Below are 20273 nucleotides of genomic sequence, written 5' to 3'. Positions count from 1 at the left end.
AAAATTAGTAATTTCATAAAACAATACCAATATATATAAAAAACAGGCACACAGTCAATCAATCAACGGCAAAACAACATGGGCAAGGGGGAGATGTTTTAGTTCCCCCATGCCTGACGGCAGAGGTGGGTCTTAAGGAGTTTACGAAAGGCAGGGAGGGTGGGGGCAATCCTAATCTCAGGGGGGAGCTGGTTCCAGAGGGTCAGGGCCCCCACAGAGAAGGCTCTTCCCCTGGGTCCCGCCAGACGACATTGTTTAGTCGACGGGACCCGAAGAAGGCCGACTCTGTGGGACCTAACCGGTCACTGGGATTCGTGCGGCAGGAGGCGGTCCTGAAGATATTCTGGTCCGGTGCCATGAAGGGCTTTATAGGTCATAACCAACACTTTGAATTGTGACCGGAAACTGATCGGCAACCAATGCAGACTGCGGAGTGTTGGAGTAATATGGGCATACTTAGAGAAGCCCATAATTGCTCTCGCAGCTGCATTCTGCACGATTTGAAGTTTCCAAACACTTTTCAAAGGTAGCCCCATGTAGAGAGTGTTACAGTAGTCGAGCCTCGGGGTGATGAGGGCATGAGTGACTGTGAGTAATGACTCCCGGTCCAAATAGGGCCGCAACTGGCGCACCAGGCGAACCTGGGCAAACGCCCCTCTTGCCACAGCTAAAAGGTGTTTCTCTAATGTGAGCTGTGGATCAAGGAGGACTCCCAAGTTGTGGACCCTCTCTGAGGGGGTCAATAATTCTCCCCCCCCCCAGGGTAATGGACGGACAGATAGAATTGTCCTTGGGAGGCAAAACCCACAGCCACTCCGTCTTGTCTGGGTTGAGTTTGAGTTTGTTTGTCAGAAACAAACAAACAACTTCAGGTCCAATCCCAATCGTGGATAATTTTGGTACAGGTATTATGCCCAATCACAACTTTACTGTGATGGGGAAAAAATGGGACGAAGGAGTATCGCATATTCAACTTCAAGCTTCCAGATAAAAGGCAGGATCTAATTTTAATCACACGTTATAAAAGGAAAAAATAAATTAAATGAGAATTACTTACCATCTTCTGCACTATTCCCAACTATGTTCCAGGAAGATGGAATCTCTTCACAGGCCGTGGCTAGCATAACTTCATGATCCATTGACTGCAAATCTCTCTCAACCAAATCAAACTGGCTGAGAAGGGTGTGATGACTGGAGGGAGTGAGACATTTGGTCTGGCTCACCAAGAAGCATGCTAATTCACAAGCAATGTCGCGCTTGAAAGTAAGAAAGGAGGAGCCCAGAATCACAAATTCACTTTCCTTTCCGTACATAACCACAAAGACAGAAACATCTTCTGGTTCTCTATGAGCTGAAAAAGTATAACAATCAAATGTTATATACTCAATAGATGTCTCTACAAAGATATATTTTATTGCCATTTCTTAAAGTATGAAAAACTGGAATTAAAGTCAGATTCTATTCTCATATACTTTAAAATAAAAAATAAACAATTGATAGTATTCACCATATACTATACTGCTCAAAAAAATCAAGGGAAAATCAAATAATACATCCTAGATCTGAATGAATGAAATATTCTCACTGAATACAGTGATACCTCGTCTTACAAACCCCTCGTCATACAAACTTTTCGAGATACAAACCCGGGGTTTAAGATTTTTTTGCCTCTTCTTACAAACTATTTTCACCTTACAAACCCAAGCCGCCGCCACTGGGATGCCCCGCCTCCAGACTTCTGTTGCCAGCGAAGTGCCCAGTTTTGCGCTGCTGGGATTCCCCTAAGGCTCCCCTCCATGGGAAACACCACCTCCAGACTTCCGTGGTTTTGCAGTGCTGCAGGGGAATCCCAGCAGCGCAAAAACAGGCACTTCGCTGGTAACAGAAGTTCGGAGGTGGGGTTTCCCAGCAAGGGGAGCCTCAGCGAAATCGCAGCATAACAAAAACACAGAAGTCCGGAGGTGGGGTTTCGAGGACTCCTGTGTTTTTGCGATGCTGCAATTTCGCTGAGGCTCCCCTCACTGGGAAACCCCACCTGGCAAGTTTAAGGCTTGTGGATTTCAACTGCCATTCCTGAGCTACCATGACTGGAGGAGGAATTCTGGGAGTTGAAGTCCACAAATCTTAAAGGTATCAAGTTTAAAGTTTGTAAAAAGTGTACATGGTTGTAAAAAATATTCTGCTACACCAGTATTTTATTAAATAATACATTACTGCACCATTTGGTTCAGAATACTTTTTCCCTTGTTTTCCTCCTCTAAAATCTAGGGACGTCGTATACTCTAAAAATATGATATATGGAAACAGACTTTACGTCTTAGTCCAGTAAGTCAGTGTTTTTCAACCAGTGTGCCGTGGCACACTAGTGTGCCGTGAGACATGGTCAGGTGTGCCGCGAAGCTCAGAGAGAGAAAGAAAACAAGAGAAAGAGAGAAAGAGCAAGAGAGAGAGAAAGAAAACAAGAGAGAAAGCAAGCAAGAGAGAGAAAGAAAGAAAGAGAGAGAGAGAGAAAGAGAACAAGAGAGAGAAAGAAAGAAAGCAAGAGAGAGGGAGAGAGAAAGAGAGGGAGGTGGGAGAAAGACATAGAGGGAAGTAGGGAGGGAGAGAGCAAAAAAGGAAAGAAGGAAGAGAGAAAGAAAGAGGGATGGAGAGAGAGAGAAAAAAAAGAGGAAGGGAGAGAAAGAGGGAGAGAGAAATAGAGCGAAAGGGAGGAAGAGAGAGAGAGAATTTTTTTGTCCAAACTTTTTTTAGCCGCCGCCCCCCCCCCCCCCCTCAATGTGCCCCAAGGTTTTGTAAATGTAAAAAATGTGCCGCGGCTCAAAAATGGTTGAAAATCACTGCAGTAAGTGTACACACAAGAGACAAAAACTTTGTACTGTTGTTTGGCTTCCACTATGATAACAATTAAATAATCAAAGTTAAACGAATAGCCTTTCCACAACAGATTAAAATGCTGCAATAAGAAGACAAATGGATAATGTAGCAGAGCTGGTCCACTCACCTGGAATGATAGATTCAAGAGTGTTTTCAGTAATTTGCTTGGCATAAACCACATGTTTCTGTATTGATCCTTTGTAAACAAAGTAAAATTCAGCCTCTTCGGGAAGAATGTTGTCAAACTTTCCATATATAATGGTTTGGCCCTAGAAAATGGACATATTTTAAATGCTACTTTACATAATATACATATTTTTAATTACAGCGAGCTGACAGTATTTAACATGGTGAAAGTTTTCACACTGTAATCAGTGAGGTGGAAAATGTTTACTTGTAGACAGATTGTGATAAACGTTTTGCAGTTCAAACCAGGATTTATAAAACTATAAACAACTCACACTTTTTCTGAGCAACTGAAATTAACAAACCAAAAACAACTCTATTATATAACACTGAAGGGAGTTTTCAAAAGAATTAAATATACAAGAGAGCAATAACAAAGAATCAGATCTGTTTTGAGAGGAAGTGTAGATGAAGCTGTGTTTCCTTAAGAAAAGAACTGCATATTTGTTGCTACCGTTATTTTTAATAATGTAGCTTTTAACAATAGTCAATAAAATTGTCATCTGACAGTAGCAACTTGTTAGCAAGCAAAATATCAAAAACAAATATTTCAAAATATCTTTTTAACACAAAGGCCTTCAAATCAATTTCCCCTGGAAAAACTATTCGGAGCAAAATGCCAATAATGGACAGAGCCAGACTTTCTCTCCTCTTCACTTAAATCCCTTCAATAAATAGTATATATTTTCTTACTCACACATTTAAAAATACTAAGAGAAGATGTATTGAATTCAGGTTCAACTATGGCTGGATTCCTACAATTTACTAAGGCAAACCAAACAAATAACGTTTGATGGTGTAAACTTCCATGGCTGGTGTCAATGTAGAAGCAGTGGTGAGCTTTGGGTTGCATGCCTGCGTTCCCCCTTTCAAACTAGACCACTGCTATCCAGTCTGAAAGCGCCTCACTGCTTCAAATAACACTTGGGATAACATGTGAAAACATGCATGCATTAATAGGTACTATATGTAACCAATGGATGTACAGTGATACCTTGTCCTACAAACTTAATTGGTTCCAGGACGAGGCTCTTAAGGTGAAAAGTTTGTAAGACGAAACAACGTTTCTCATCGGAATTAATGGAAAAGCGATTAATGCGTGCAAGCCCAAAATTCACCCCTTTTGCCAGCCGAAGTGCCCGTTTTTGCGCTGCTGGGATTCCCCTGAGGCTCCCCTCCATGGGAAACCCCACCTTTTTGTGATGCTGCAGGGGAATCCCAGCAGGAGAATCCCAGCATCGCAAAAACGAGCGCTTCGCTGGCAATGGAAATCCGGAGGTGGGGTTTCCCAGCGAAGGGAGCATCAGTGAAATCGCAGCATCGCAAAAACACCAAATTCCTCAAAACCCCAACACCAGACCTCTGTGTTTTTGCGATGCTGCGATTTCACCGAGGCTCCCCTCGCTGGGAAACCCCACCTCCAGACTTCCGTTGCCAGCGAATTTTTTTTCTTTTTTTCCCTTCTGGGCTCTGGGTATGTTTGTCCTATCACAGTAAATGAGGTTGAACATGTAGAATTTTAGAAGAGCTGTGTGTGCATATGTGTGTCCATACACATACAGTTTATATAGTAGATAATGCATATTTTATGTGCCTGTGTGTAATATGTATGTACATATATGGCATATATACATAGAATTAAATAGTATATTTTGGATGTTCAGTAATAAATAGATAGGGGAATTGTATCTCTTTGAAACAAGGAGAGGCCAGGCACCCTAACCCTAACCTTTGACGTCAATAATATCAAATTGGCCACCTTTAAGCCAGTCACATGACTTTTAAGCCACCCACAGTCACATGATCATCAAGCCACTCCTATCTGGTCACATGGCCAGCAAGCCACACACACAAAATAAGCCACGCCCACAGTATGGTAGTAAAATATTTTGCAGCCCTTCACTGACTGTCAAGGTTCCAAATAGCATCAAAAACTAAATCAGAGTCCGAGGCAAAGTATTCCTCAAAATTCCAATTTATTAGCAGAGCCATATTGGCACATATGGGAGAAACCCGAATTTGAAGTCCCAGGGGTTTCTCTACCCAGTTGAAAGTTCAAGCCCTTGTCCCCACACTACCAAGTCCATCACGTTGACAAATCTTCCTTTGCCAACTTGGCAGCAACTCCCATCTCCTTCCCTGCAGGTGCAGGAGTGCAAAGACAAAGGATGACCTTGACAATCTAGAAGGAATTTGTTATGGCTACATGCAGGCATCCCTTGTGCAATGGTTCCCCCCCACACACAAATTCCCACAGCTAAGAATACATTTTTAAAAAGCACAAAATGTGGCAGGCCAAAGACCCCAACTAAAACGGCTTCAGTCTGACACATACACACATACATACATACATACATACATACATACATACATACATAATCATGTGATATGGTTTGAAAAGCACAGCCACCAACAGCTCTCTGGAGCACCTAAAATTAAACTGTGTGCTATGTCTTTTCCTTATTTTTTTAAAAAGGAAATTAATTTAAATAAGCAACAAATCTAGCATTTAAACACTAAGTAAGCACTAACTAGAACATATATTTTTATGTATGAATTACTAAGTTCAGCGTGTACACAAACAGAAATTATATATCCCCCTTAATTCCAGATAGCCATACAAGGGCACCAACATTATATTGTTTTTATAATATCTGCAACTGCCAATCAATCAAATGTAGGCAGGACTTTTTCTAGTCATGTCATCCCAGGTATTCTTTGATTAAAAAATTATTGAAGAGTGCAGCCACAGTTTTTTGTATCATGCTGCACAATGCATAATTCTGACAACCCTTGGCATCAAAGCATAAAGCTCCATCACTCTACAGGCAACACCCAGGTCTAGCTTTACTTTTGATGCAAAGTTGGTCTTGCTTATTTGTTATCTGGGTGTGATGAGCGAACAGGATACAAAAGAATTAACTGATAATGAATCAGACGAAACGTAGGAAATGATGACTGACAAACATTATGAACAGGAGTTATACATCACCAGCAGATTAAATCTTTCATATATTGTGCCTTAGTATATTCTGGCCCCGCTTTTCTTTGAAAATAGATTATATTACTAGTAAAACAGACATATAGCTGACAATATAATTTCATCAAATGAAACCAAAGTTCATTTAGAGAAATGTGATTTCCAAAAAAAAAAATTGCAATATCACCCATTTTAGCCAAGTTGAAATTCTAACTATTCCAGATAAAATTCAGGATAGTAATTTCTATGCAGGGTTCTTTAAAACATCCAGAATGATAATTTTTTTAGCAGTCAGCATGTATAAACTGGACACAGCATGCATGTGTCCAGTTTATACATTACACATCTAGAAATATATATCAAATCAAGTGTATAACTGGAAATTTAAGAGAGGAGAATCACAACTTGGCAAAAAAAAAAATTAAATGTCTGAAGTGTTTTTGGTGAAGTATAACAACATGCCTGTTTAAAGTGTTCACATATTCCATCGACTTTGATAGGGAAATGAAAGCTAAATGAACTGAACAGAACCAGAAGATCATTCTTTACAAAAGAAAATTAAAACTAGAGACCATAGTTCCCTCTAAGCTGAGCAGTGAGCAATCGCTCACTTAAAAATCATCATCAACTCAGAGTTTTCCAAACCTGCCCATAAGCCGAGAGGGAAAGAGTGAGAGGGAAGGAGAGAGAGAGGAAGAGAGGAAGAGAGAGAAACAGATAGAAAAAAGAGAGGAAGGAAAAGAGAAAGAAAAAGAATGGGAGTAAGGAAGAGAGAAAGAAAATCAAAATCTAGTTTGAAACTAGCTCAACTATTTAAGTTGCATTTTGATATTGATAGAGTTGCCCTATTATGAGCTCACTGTTATAGACAAACAGTACAGTATTTTATTTTGAAATTGTCTGAGGCAAAACAGGGTGGGGCTTTTATTTGTTTGTTTGTTTGTTTGTTTGTTTGTTTGTTTGTTTGTTTGTTTATTTATTTATTTATTTATTATTTCTGTGCCGCCCAGTCCCAAAGGGACTGCCGCTCAGACACTATACTTTTCCGCCCACCCCAAAAACAAAATAGAGGGAACACTGCTAGAGACTATACTACTATAAAAGATAAGTGAAAATTGAACAATTAATGGAAATCACTTAGAACATTTCTGGGGTACAGACTCTTGCTAAACTTAATATATTTACTAAATAAAATCAAATATAAACCCAAATATACAGTAAGTTTCCATTATTAAGATAGCAAGACTAAAAACAACAACAACAATCAGTCAGATGCATTTTTATCAACCTGCTGAATCCTTCCAAAGAATCTGGAAGGATTCTGATGCTGATGTTCCATTGTGTTAAAGCAGCGGTCCCCAAACTACGGCCCGTGGGCCGCATGCGGCCCATTGAGGCCATTTATCCGGCCCACGGGTGAGTGACACAACACAGTGTTCCATCTAATTTTCTATGAATAAAATGTGGTATTTTGTTAGTAATATCAACCATCAAAAAAGTTGCAAAAGTTTTTTTTTCTAATTTTGTTATCCAGTTACATTCATTTTCTTTTAATTAAATTCCCTCCTTAATGTTCCTTCAAAAAGTACACCAATTATATTTCTAACTTATTAACCATTATGTCAAAGTGCTTCCTTCTTTCTTTATACATTTTTCTATAAGCCAAGAAAATCTACAATCAGATGTTAACAAAAGAAAATTAAAAACAAAACATGAACATATATGAATTTCAGAATTCTTCCCTCCCTCTAAATAGTACATTCCCATTTTGTTTTTTACTTTAAAATAAGGTATGTGCAGTGTGCATAGGGATTTGTTCATAGGTTTTTTTTTATAGTCCGGCCCTCCAACAGTCTGAGGGACAGTGAACTGGCCCCCTGTGTAAAAAGTTTGGGGACTCCTGTGTTAAAGGTATTGTCACAGGATCTAAACTGTTCCAAGTAAAGCTGCCTTTTGCAATTGACTGATGGTGATTTTTGTCAAGGCCAATGGTATTTAAGTGGTGCTTTGAGATTGCACCAGCGCACCTATTACTATTGGTACTGCCTTTGCTTTCTTTTGATGCAGTCATTCCATTTCTATTTGAAGATCTTTGTACTTTGTTTTCTTTTCCAGTTCTTTCTCTTCTATTATGCTGTCTCCAGGTGTTGCAATGTCCACTACCCAGACTTTTTTTTGTCTTTATCAACAATGTTTAGTCTGGTGTATTATGCAGCAGGTGTCTGTCTGTTTGAAATCTAAAGTCCTGGAGCATGTTAACGTCTTCAATTTCTATTATTTTCTACTTTTTATGATCTCATCGTTCTTCTTTGGAAGCAAATGATATTTCTTACAAATGTTCCAAAGCACCACTATTGCTATATCTTGCCATTGCTTGTAACCAACTTGAATAATATTCCTGCAGTAAATAATATGGTGGTCTACTGTTTCCTCAGCTTCTTTGCAGGGACAACATTTGCTGTCTGCTGCTGTTTCCTCAATTCTGACTTTGAATGCATTTGTTCTTAAGTCTTGTTCAGACAAAATTATCCCCTGCGTCTCCTTCTTCAGCTTTCCTGCTCATTGCCAGGTCTTGTTGTTGCCTGCTCTGCCTACTATTTTCTATGTACAGTACTGCCATGTAATAGTTCAACTTGTCATAACTCTTTTCAGATTTTAATTTGGTCTTTCCTCCAGGCCAGGTTTGTCTCTCAATAAGCCTTCCTAATATATTAGATTCGGTGCATTTTCTTCCCTGTCTTTTAGATATTCTTACAATGTCCTTTTTTCCTCTTCAACTATACAGATAATAATAATAATAATAATAATAATAATAATAATAATAATAATAATAATAATAATAATAATCAGTTCCACTGGAACTTGTGCCGGAACTACCATTTACCAGTGGCAAAGAACTGGTGGGATCATAAGCCCGAAAAAGTGGTCGAAAATGAGCAAGCAAAACTACTGTAGGACTTCAGACTTCAGACTGACTGAATTCTGAAGCATAACACACCAGACATTGTGATCGTGGAGAAAAAGAAAGTATGGATCATCGACATCGCAATCCCAGGAGACAGCAGAATTGAGGAGAAGCAGCTAGAGAAATTAGTGACATACGAAGATCTAAAAATCGAGCTGCAACGACTCTGGCATAAGCCCGTGAAAGTGGTCCCAGTGGTACTTGGCACGCTGGGCGCAGTACCAAAGGATCTCAGCGGACATTTGAAAACCATTGGAATTGACAAAATCTCCATCTGTCAATTGCAAAAGGCCGCTTTACTGGGATCGGCACACATAATTCGCCGTTACATCACGCAGTCCTAGGTGCTTGGGAAGTGCCCGACTGGTGATGAAATACGAAATCCAGTATAATGATCTCGTTTGCTGTGTTGTACTGACATAATAATAATAATAATAATAATAATAATAATAATAATAATAATAATAATAATTTATTAGATTTGTATGCTGGCCCTCTCCGAATACTCGGAGCGGCATACAAATTGTTGTTGTTGTTGTTATTCCTTCCATATAAAAGTGACTTCTCCAACTTTGTGTCTTCCTGAACCAATTTAAAGGAGATCAAAGAAAGATGGGAGCAATACACTGTGCCATAGAGATGTCAACATAGAAGATAGATAGGAAATATTTCCTAATGATAAAAACCTCTATTACTTAGAAGATAAAATTAAATTAGCACTCCAGTTGATACTAAGTCAGAGTGAACAGAACAAAAAGAGCATTCTCTTCCCTTATTTATTCAACTTATATGCTGAATATACAATGTATTAAGGAAAACTAGAGTGGAAGATTAGTGTAATTTTAAAACACCAACTGCTTACACTATTCTGGAGACATTATTCTAATAGCTGAAAATGGAAAGAATCGCAAAGTCTACTAATAAAAGTCAGCCCCCACTATTTTAATATAATGCTAGGCAACATGTTGTCCAAAAAGCTTCCCATGGTATCCATTTTTACCATCTAAAGGTACAGTGTAAATGAGAAAGAAACATAATGCACATGTACAATATCAGTTATGATCTGGAGCAAGTCTTACATCTCTTAATATATTAATATTTAAATTAATATTAAAGTTCAGGTTAAATGAACAGTGGGCTGAATAGTAGGAATTTCAGCATTTTGCCACACAATGGAAACTCCTTTCACAACTATAGAGACAAACATTTCAAAACTAGATTTCCAAGGATCCAAAAAATCAGATAAGTATGTTTACTGTACAAAAGGTTTGAAGCCATTGTGAGAACTGCTGTTTCTGATGTAACCCTTATTTATAGTGAAATCACAGTTAAAATTCTTGTACCTTTTTCTCCTCCCTTCCTCGTAAGAAATTGTGGGAAGGAAAGAATGTAAAAGATAGCCAGTACAAATAATCAAGAGACAATGGGTGAGTTAATTGATAATTACCCAATAAATAGCAGCTGAATCCAATCAATCAGAATAGAACTGGAAGTGACCTTGGAGGTCTTCTAGTCCAACCCCCTGCTCAAGCAGGAAGCCCTATACCTGTGATCATGGGTGGGCAGCAGGCAGGACGGGGTGGAACACAGTTCCACTGGTGGAAATGAAGCTGCATGCTCAGCTCCAGCTGACCGGTGGCAGTCACTTCCTGGGTTACCAGGCTCAGCTCAGCTCTCTTTTTTTCCCCTCCTGCTGCTGCTGCGCACGCCTCATTTTTTTCCTTTTTCCTCCTTCCTGGCCTCGGATGAACTTCCTTCTCTCCTGCCCGGCTCCCCTCCAGCCTCCCGCGGCCACCTCCTAAGGCCAGGAAGGAGGAAAGAGGAAAAAAGCGAGGAGCACACAGCAGCAGCAGCAGCAGGGGGGAAAAGGAGAGTCGAGCCAAGCTGCGGCAAAGTAGTCTGGGCTGCGGTCTTTTTCCCCCTCACTCCCCCTGCAGCTGAGATGAAAAGGCATTGTGCGGCAATAATTTATACAATTTATGTATGGTATGCTTGTGTGTATGTTTGTTTAATAATGGGTTTTTTTAATATTTTATATTGTAAATTATTAGATTTGTTATAAACTGTTTTTATTGTGTTGTGAGCCGCCCCGAGTCTACGGAAAGGGGCGGCATACAAATCTAATTAATTAATTAATTAATTAATTAATTAATTAATTAATTAATTAATTAATAAATAAATAAATAAATAAATAAATAAATAAATAAATAAATAAATAAATAAATAAATAAATTAATTAATTAATTAATTAATTAATTAATTAATTAATTAATTAATTAATTAATAAATAAATAAATAAAATAACCCTGTGACTCTCCCTTAGCTTTCCGATATTTTTAAATCCCCCCTCCTGTCCTTCTCGGAAAGTGGCAGGGAGACCAGCAGCAGCAGGAGTTGCAGGGTGCCTTTTTCCGCTCCATCTTTTCTCAACAGCTGATCTGCAACCGTTCGCCTAGCTACCCAGCCTGAGGCGGGGGGCAACCCAGGAAGTAAAGCGCAGGAAACGCGAAACAAATTGTGACCCCAGCGAGCGACACTGGTGAGGTTGTAAGTTGCAAACTTAACAGTTCATTTGAATGATGATCATTCAAGCCAGTCCCCCCTGGTCACATGGCTGGCAAGCCACTCCTACTCAGTCACATGACCATCAAGCCACACCCATAAAATAAGCCACACCCACAGTGAGGACAGCAACACACAAAAGACGCCCTGGTCAACCACTAGGAGAAGGGAAACTCTGACTGCAAACCTCCACTGCCTTGTGGCTATATCCATCATTGGAAAAGGCTTCAGGAGTAAACCTTAAGGCAAAATCTGGAGCCAGAGTCCCAGAAGCAGTTCACGACTGTGTACGGCCACATTCTGATAACTCCTATGACGTAGCTGGAACCAATCATATTGGCTCTTGCCATTCCATTGGGTTATTTCAGAGACGCGGAGAGGGGGGATTTGCTGCTTGGGTAACAGTTTATCCTCGATGCTAACCTACCCAGGCTTCGTGCTCTAGGGAGTCCAGAGCATGATACCATAGACTGAAGGATGCCAATGCAAAGGTCTCTTGCAAAACGAGTAAAATTCACAACACTTCAAAATTTTGCAATAAAATGAAGGTTAGCCATATTAGAAATCAAGAGACAAAAATTATTTTGGCTTAATTGGTTTCATATTACAGACATTATAGCAGTGCACTCAAATATGTGGGTTTCTTACTTCCAAATAATAATCAAGATCTTGGTAATTACAATTGCTTGTTTTTCTGTTCCTGGCCGGGAGGTGAAAATTAATTCAATCTGTGTAAATCTGACACACCCTTACATCTGGATCTACTTTCTTCCACATCTCTTTGAATTCTTCATACCTATGCTTATAGTTCGGTGAAAAGCTTTTGAGGCTTAGGCGTGCATACAGGTACTACTATTCCATAAAAATGAAACACAGGTATAAACATGAGCTAGAATCCCAAGAACAGAGAATTATTTCCAGTATAGAAACATAGAAACATAGAAGACTAACTGCAGAAAAAGTCCTCAGGGTCCATCTAGCCTGCCCTTATACTATTTTCTGTATTTTATCTTACAATGGATATATGTTTATCCCAGGCATGTTTAAATTCAGTTACTGTGGATTTACCAACCACGTCTGCTGGAAGTTTGTTCCAAGGATCTACTACTCTTTCAGTAAAATAATATTTTCTCATGTTGCTTTTGATCTTTCCCCCAACTAACTTCAGATTGTGTCCCCTTGTTCTTGTGTTCACTTTCCTATTAAAAACACTTCCCTCCTGAACCTTATTTAACCCTTTAGCATATTTAAATGTTTTGATCATGTCCCCCCTTTTCCTTCTGTCCTCCAGACTATACAGATTGAGTTCATTAAGTCTTTCCTGATACGTTTTATGCTTCCACCATTCTTGTAGCCCGTCTTTGGACCCGTTCAATTTTGTCAATATCTTTTTGTAGGTGAGGTCTCCACAACTGAACACAGTATATCCCAAAGAGGATATACTGAACACAATATCCCAAAGAGGAGACATTCTGTGTAAATAATCCATCTGTTAAACACAAGTTGTATTTAAAACTGGGGCAGAGATCATTTAAAAATCTATTGGGGGCGGGGACAGAAACTATTTTGTTTCATAAAAACTTCTGACTTAATTAAAAAAAACTCCATTTCTACATGACTGCCATTTTTATTCCTGATTTTGCCGCATTTTAAAATGTAAAAGTTTCTAAACTGCCTTACAATTTAGTTCTTAGTTGTGAAGTTGTGTCCAACCCATCGTGATCCCATGGACAATGTTCTTGCAGGCCCTCCTGTCCTCTACATCCTCCAGAGTCCATTTAAGCTCATCCCTACTGCTTCAGTGACTCCATCCAGCCACCTCATTCTCTGTTGTCCCTTTCTTCTTTTGCCCTCCATCTTTCCCAGCATTAGGCTCTTCTCCAGTGAATTTTACTTACTGCCTCTGTGCTTGGCAATGTTGCTTACCTAGCTTGTTCGCTAATGCAGCCTGCAAATTGAAAATATAACTTCACATTGCCTAATTAACTGGGCGATTCAGCAGACACTGGGATTTGCACCTGCTCTTTGATCCTTTTCTTTGTCTAGCCTCTCTTTTCCATCTGTTTGGCACGCCTACAGTTCTGTTCACTATAGAAGAATATTGAAAAAACATAAAAAGATCCAAGACCAATCTTTGTATTTTAAGTTGCAAAATTGCAATTATTGACTATCCATTAAAAATTCTGATTATCCGGAATAATAGTTCTATACCCAATTAAAATATTTCATATTACATTCTATCTACCTGTACACTTATGACTTCTTTTCACATAGCTTTGGAATTTTTTTTTACCTAATGTCAAATTAAAGAATACTATACCTACATTTCTGCATACAGTATTTTCAATTATAGTATTAAAAAAGTGATTGTAGTAGTCATATTATCCTTTCTCAGCCAGACTTTCAGTTTTATCATCCTGCAATTATCAATAATTACAAGCTACAAGGCTGTACTCCAATGCCTATATTTGGCTTGCACAATTATCCACATCTTCCCACTTTGATATGTTTAGAAAATACAAACTATGCACATGGATCCAAATAGGACAAGATTCAATTCAATTTCAATTCAATTTATTAGATTTGTATGCCGCCCCTCTCCGAAGACTCGGGGCGGCTCACAACAGTAATAAAAAACAGTATAACAATGGAACAAATCTAATAATAAAATTAAATAAAAAAACCCAACAATTTAAAAACCATACAACACATACATACCAAACATAAAATATAAGAAAGCCTGGGGGAGATGTCTTAATTCCCCCATGCCTGGCGATATAGATGGATCTTGAGTAGCTTGTGAAAGACAAGGAGGGTGGGGGCCGTTCTAATCTCCAGGGGGGAGTTGATTCCAGAGGGCCGGGGCCGCCACAGAGAAGGCTCTTCCCCTGGGGCCTGCCAAATGACATTGTTTGGTCGACGGGACCCGGAGAAGGCCAACTCTGTGGGACCTTATCGGCCACTGGGATTCGTGCGGTAGAAGGCGGTTCTGGCGGTATTCTGGTCCAATGCCGTGAAGGGCTTTAAAGGTCATTACCAACACTTTGAATTGTGACCGGAAACTGATCGGCAGCCAGTGCAGGCCAAATTGCAACTACTGTTAGGCTGTTCAGTAGCCAGCAACCCAAAGCTGAGAGATTTCCAGACTGCTCCTTCAATAGCTGCCATATGAATGGCAGAGAACCAAGTCTGACTAAAGGTTCCGTCTGCAAGGATTTGCTTACACTGATCCTCATGGATATTATTTATTTCTCCGTAACTTTTTCATTCTCTGACTTCTCTGGTTATATCTGAACTAGTGTTTTGCAACAAAAGGAAAACTGTAACCATTATTTTCCATAAAAACTCCATGCCTTGCGTGCTTACTTTAAAAGGCCATTGTTTAAAAAGTATTCTTGCGTCTCTCTCTAGGCACCAGTAACCTGATCTAGAAAAGGACTGAAAGTAAACATCTATTTCAAGTACTATACACTTTGGAGAAACTTGCAAGAATTTTCTGAGTAAAACCAGAAAAACCAAGACCATTTCCAAAATTTGTCCCAGATGTTATGGGTAAAATCATTTCAAGAGAAGGATAAATTCATACTTTGCAGTAAAAGCTAACTAAATCTTATGTGAACACATTGGCTGATATTAACCAAAAGCCAACATAGGTTTGTCAAAAACAGAACATGCCAGACAAATCTTACTGCATTTTTTTGACAAAGTGACAAAATTAGTAGACCAGGGGAATGCTGTGGATATAATTTACTTGGATGACAGTAAGGCATTTGATAAAGTAGACCATAACCTACTACAGGTATTTCTTAACTTGCAACAGTTCGTTAGTGACTGTTCAAAGTTAGAATGTCACTGGAAAAAGTGACTTATGACCATTTTTCACAGTGATGACCTCTGCAGCATCCCCATGGGTCATGTGATCAAAATTCAGATGCTTGGCCACTTATAGTATTTTTTGGACTATTAGACACAATGGATATAAGACACACCAAGATTCTGAAGAGGTAACCCCACCCAAAAAAGTTTTTGCCCTCCCCAATCCCTGGGATCAGTCTGCAGCAGAGGTAATTCCTCCCGATCCAGACTGCTTTGCTCGAACTGGTAGCAACCCACTGGTGACATCACAATGACATCATCTAAATGGATCGGGCAATGCCGATCCGTGGGCACTGCCATCTTTTTTTTAATCTTTGGATTTTGTCGAATTCTTTTTCCTTTTGAGTACGCACAGTAGCCAAGTTCTGGCACTGTGCATACAGTCACCATCTGTTTTCAGCTATGTTTTGCTTTCTTTCTGGATTTTTCTTTACTGTGCATGTGTGTGCACGCACCCACAAGGCATGCCTATGTGGTGTGGGAAGGAGTGAACCAGTAGCAAGGTAAGTGGGAACCCACCCCGCCCTACAGTTTAAGTTTAAGTTTAATCAGATTTGTATGCCGCCCCTCTCCGCAGACTCGGGGCGGCTCACAGCAATAACAATACAATGTAAAACAAATCTAATATTTAAGTTAATTTAAAAAACACCACAAATTAAAACCAATCATACATACTAGCGTACCATGCATAAATTTTATAAGCCTAGGGGGAGGGAACATGTCAATTCCCCCATGCCTGACGACAGAGGTGGGTTTTAAGGAGCTTACGAAAGGCTAGGAGGGTGGGGGCAACTCTGATATCTGGGGGGAGTTGGTTCCAAAGGGTCGCCAGAGAGAAGGCTCTTCCCCTGGGTCCCGCCAAACGACATTGTTTAGTTGACGGGACCCGGAGAAGGCCAACTCTGTGGAACCTAACTGGTCGCTGGGATTCGTGCGGCAGAAGGTGGTCCCGGAGATATTCTGGTCCAGTGCCATGAAGGGCTTTATAGGTCATAACCAACACTTTGAATTGTGACCGGAAACTGATCGGCAACCAATGCAGACTGCGGAGTGTTGGTGTGACATGGGCATATTTAGGAACCTCCCAAACCCTCTGCTTGCCCCATTTTTGCAAAAAAATGGCCTCTTTTACACACAAAATGGACCCATTTTCTGCCTCCCAAATTACCCCATGTCACATTTTTGCCCTCCCCAGCCCCCGGGAGCAATTTGAAAGCCTCCCAAACCTCACGTGTGCCCCATTTTTGCAAAAAAAATGGGCCTGTTTTTGAAAAAATTGACATATTTTCCATCACCCAAACCCCCACACATTGTATTTTTTCCCTCTCCAGCCCCCAGGAGGACTTTGCAGGCCTCCCAAACCCTCTGCCCATCCCATTTTTGTGAAAAACAGGAGCATTTTTCACAAGAATTTGGCCTTGCTGGAAGGCCAAAAATGGCTGTATTCAGTGTATAAGACACACCAACATTTCCTCTGTTAGGGGGAAAAGTGCACCTTATATTCTGATGATGGTTGCCGTGACCCAGGGTCATGTGATCAGTGTTTGTCCCCTTCGGACAAGCAAAGTTAATAGGGAGACCAAATTGACTTAACAACTTCGTTACTAATTTAACAACTGAAGTGATTCACTTAACAACTGTGGCAAGAAAGGTCATAAAATGGGGTAAAACTTTATTTATGCATGGTATGTTTGTGTGTGTGTGTGTGTTAGTATATTGGGATTCTTTTTAAACTTTTTAAATATTTAAATTTATTTGGATTTGTTACGATTTGTTGTGTCTTGTTGTGAGCCGCCCCGAGTCTGCGGAGAGGGGTGCCATACAAATCTAAATAAATAAATGAATGAATGAATGAATGAATGAATGAATGAATAAATAAATAAATAAATAAAAAATAAAACTGATTTAACAAATGTCTCACTTAAGAACTGAACAATTGGGCTCAATTGTGATTGTATGTCAAGCACTACCTATACTTGATAATATAGAAAAATGTGGGTTAGACAGCATCAACACCAGATGGATTCGTAACTGGTTACATTCAATGTATAGTCCTTAATGGAACTGAATCTACATGAAAGGGTACCCCAAATCCCTTACTGGGATTTGAACCTTTAACATGCTGCATGCAAGGCAGGATATTAACCTCTGTGCTACAGGCTCACCTCCGGATCAGTTTTTACCAGGGAAGAGCCATATGGTTAATTTTCTGTTAAAATCACCCAAGTATCCCTAAATATGGTAGGAAGCAACTTTGCTTTCCTTTTGCCTCTTGGCCCCAAGCAGGGACCATACCAAGGCAGATAAATTGTTTTATGGTCAACAAACTATAATTTACGTAGTTGCATATTTTTGCTGATAAATGAAAAGGAAGGGAGCCTGTTCTAGATCTATTTCGAGCTTGTTATGGTCTCATCAGAGAGACATACCCTTACTGGTATTTGAACTCGTAGCATGCTGCCTGCAAGGCAGGAACTTCACACTTCTATTCTAATTAAATTATAATTAAACTGGATCACCAGGCAGAATAGTTTCAAAGGTCCTCAAAGGGATATTTATCATAAAACCTATTGATATTTTCATATTTGAAAAAATCATTGCTACAGATAATTTTTATTGATTTGATTTGATTTGATTTGATTTGATTTGATTTGATTTGATTTCCCTCTCCAAGGATTCGGGACGGCTCACAGCATGTCAAAAAACATAGCAATACATCTAAAAAATCCAATTGTCACAAGGTTATTCCAAGTCTAGGATTAAAAGCAATGCCTCATTAAATGTTAAGACAGAAACTATGCTATGACCAAACGTATTATCTAGAATTTTTGAACAAGCCAAAGACACTGTTGAACATAATATTCATACATATACATATAACATTCAACAATCACTGTTGAGGCCTCAAAGCTTAATATAAGCACACTGAAGCTAAATACAGGATTGATCAATACAGTTCAGGGTGAAATTAAATACCCATTCTTAAATATTCTATCCTTTTATGCACTGCAATATGGAACTTCTACAGGGAGACTTTAGGAAATACTTCTAAATTTTTAGAAAACAGCAGATGTATTTATTAATTGTTTACACACTCCTATGCATCTACTCCTCAATTCTTGTGGATGGCTTACTCTTAGTACCGCTCATGCAACTAGTGTGACTGACCTTGGCGAAAGAGGAGAAGAGATGCTGCTTAGGAAACAATAAGACAAGAGAGACGAGAGCTCCCAGTGGCTTAAAGTGTCAGAGAAGAAACTTAGAAAAGATCTGCCCTAATCTATCAAGCAGTTAAAAGGGCAGCAGGAAGTTTATATATTTAGACTTGCAAGATTTCGTTCATTTGGCTTTACAATAAAGTAGAATTAGTTCGTCTAATCCTGTTTCCTGTCTGGTTTCTTGAGAGGGTTAATGAGCTGGGATTGCTGATGGGAAGCCTGCCTCGTGTTTTATAGCAGACTACCTTTGCAGCAGGCTTTACAGCCAGGGCTATAAATCTCAATTCTGAAACCATTTTACCTTCTATTCAAAAATTGTCTTACTTGACTTCAGATTTATTTACTTACTTACTTACTTACTTACTTACTTACTTACTTACTTACTTACTTACTTACTTACTTACTTACCGTACTTACTTACTTACTTACTAGATTTGTATGCCGTGCCTCTCTGTAGACTCGGGGCAGCTCACAGCAATAATAAAGACAATGTAAAAACAAATCTAATAATTAAAAAAACACTAAAAACCCCATTATTAAAAGCAAATACTGTATACACACAAACATACCATGTATAAACTGTATAGGCCCGGGGGAAATGTCTCAGTCCCCCCATGCCTGACGGCAGAGGTGGGTTTTAAGAAGTTTACGAAAGGCAAGGAGGGTGGGGGCAGTTCTAATTTCCGAAGGGAGCTGGTTCCAGAGGGTCGGGGCCGCCACAGAGAAGGCTCTTCCCCTGGGTCTTGCCAAACGACATTGTTTAGTCGATGGGACCCGGAGAAGGGTCCCAACTCTGTGGGACCTAATCGGTTGCTGGGATTTAAATTTATAATGAACCAGAAGGAGCATTATGGTTGGGATTGGCAGCCAGACAGTGAAGTCTGTCTGGCAAAGTCTCTCCAGAAAAAGGAGACATTACGATTTTGCCCACTTTTATGCTAGGCGTCTGCTTCTTGTCAGTAGACTGTAGGAACTGAGGCTTTTGTGCAGTGAAGGGCTACCAAACATTTTACTACCACACTGTGGGCATGGCTTATGCAGGACGCCCTACATTTTCTTTCAACATCTTTCAATGCAAATTGGGTGCTCTGGGGTGGAGCTCCATTTTCACTACCCCACTGCGTTTCCCCCTGTCCGGGCAGTAGCCTACCCCTGCTTTTGGGGTTGACTTTTGAGTCGGGTCGCATGGAGACAAGAGATTTCAACCAAGCTCCTAATGTAGCCTATATGGACATAAGGTTCACTGAGCCTTATTTCTTAATCACTTTTGGAAAATTATTTGTTTGTAAGTTCCCAAAATGTACCTGAGTCACCAGAATGCCAAAGAGAGGCTTGGAAAAATATCAGCTTTTATTTGCACAAAGAAGAACTGGAACTTTGTACAGACAAAGAGCACGCAGTGAAAGGCCACAATTTGGGGAAGGTATGGTGTGTATATATACCTTTAACATAGGACCCAATTCTAGCCCCTTGGCCCATGTCTTCCTTGTAGACCTGCATTGGCTATGGGAACAGGGGGTCTGAGTGCTTAGCAACATAGGTATTTTCCCCATATAACTCGAAACTATGTCATACCTCGCTTTTTGAGATATCCAACAGGCATGCAATTGTA

At 39.7% G+C, this 20273-nt stretch overlaps 1 protein-coding gene across 5 annotated transcripts in view; it reads right to left on the bottom strand.

The window, feature by feature from the left end:
* ARHGEF28 (Rho guanine nucleotide exchange factor 28) overlaps positions 1–20273 on the bottom strand; it is a 193591-nt gene that overhangs the window by 145952 nt on the left and 27366 nt on the right. For all 5 annotated transcript variants that reach the window (XM_070743150.1, XM_070743151.1, XM_070743154.1 and 2 more), the window contains exons 3-4: positions 3002–3143; positions 1058–1351 (exon numbers count right to left, since the gene is read on the bottom strand). In XM_070743150.1, the coding sequence (XP_070599251.1) occupies positions 1058–1351; positions 3002–3143 (436 nt within the window). The remainder of the gene's footprint in view (positions 1–1057; positions 1352–3001; positions 3144–20273) is intronic.

Source organism: Erythrolamprus reginae, chromosome 2 (genome assembly GCF_031021105.1).
Source record: "Erythrolamprus reginae isolate rEryReg1 chromosome 2, rEryReg1.hap1, whole genome shotgun sequence".
NCBI lineage: Eukaryota > Metazoa > Chordata > Lepidosauria > Squamata > Dipsadidae > Erythrolamprus > Erythrolamprus reginae.
The sequence above is the reverse complement of the archived record's forward strand: the minus strand, read 5'-3'. Positions and strand labels throughout refer to the sequence as shown.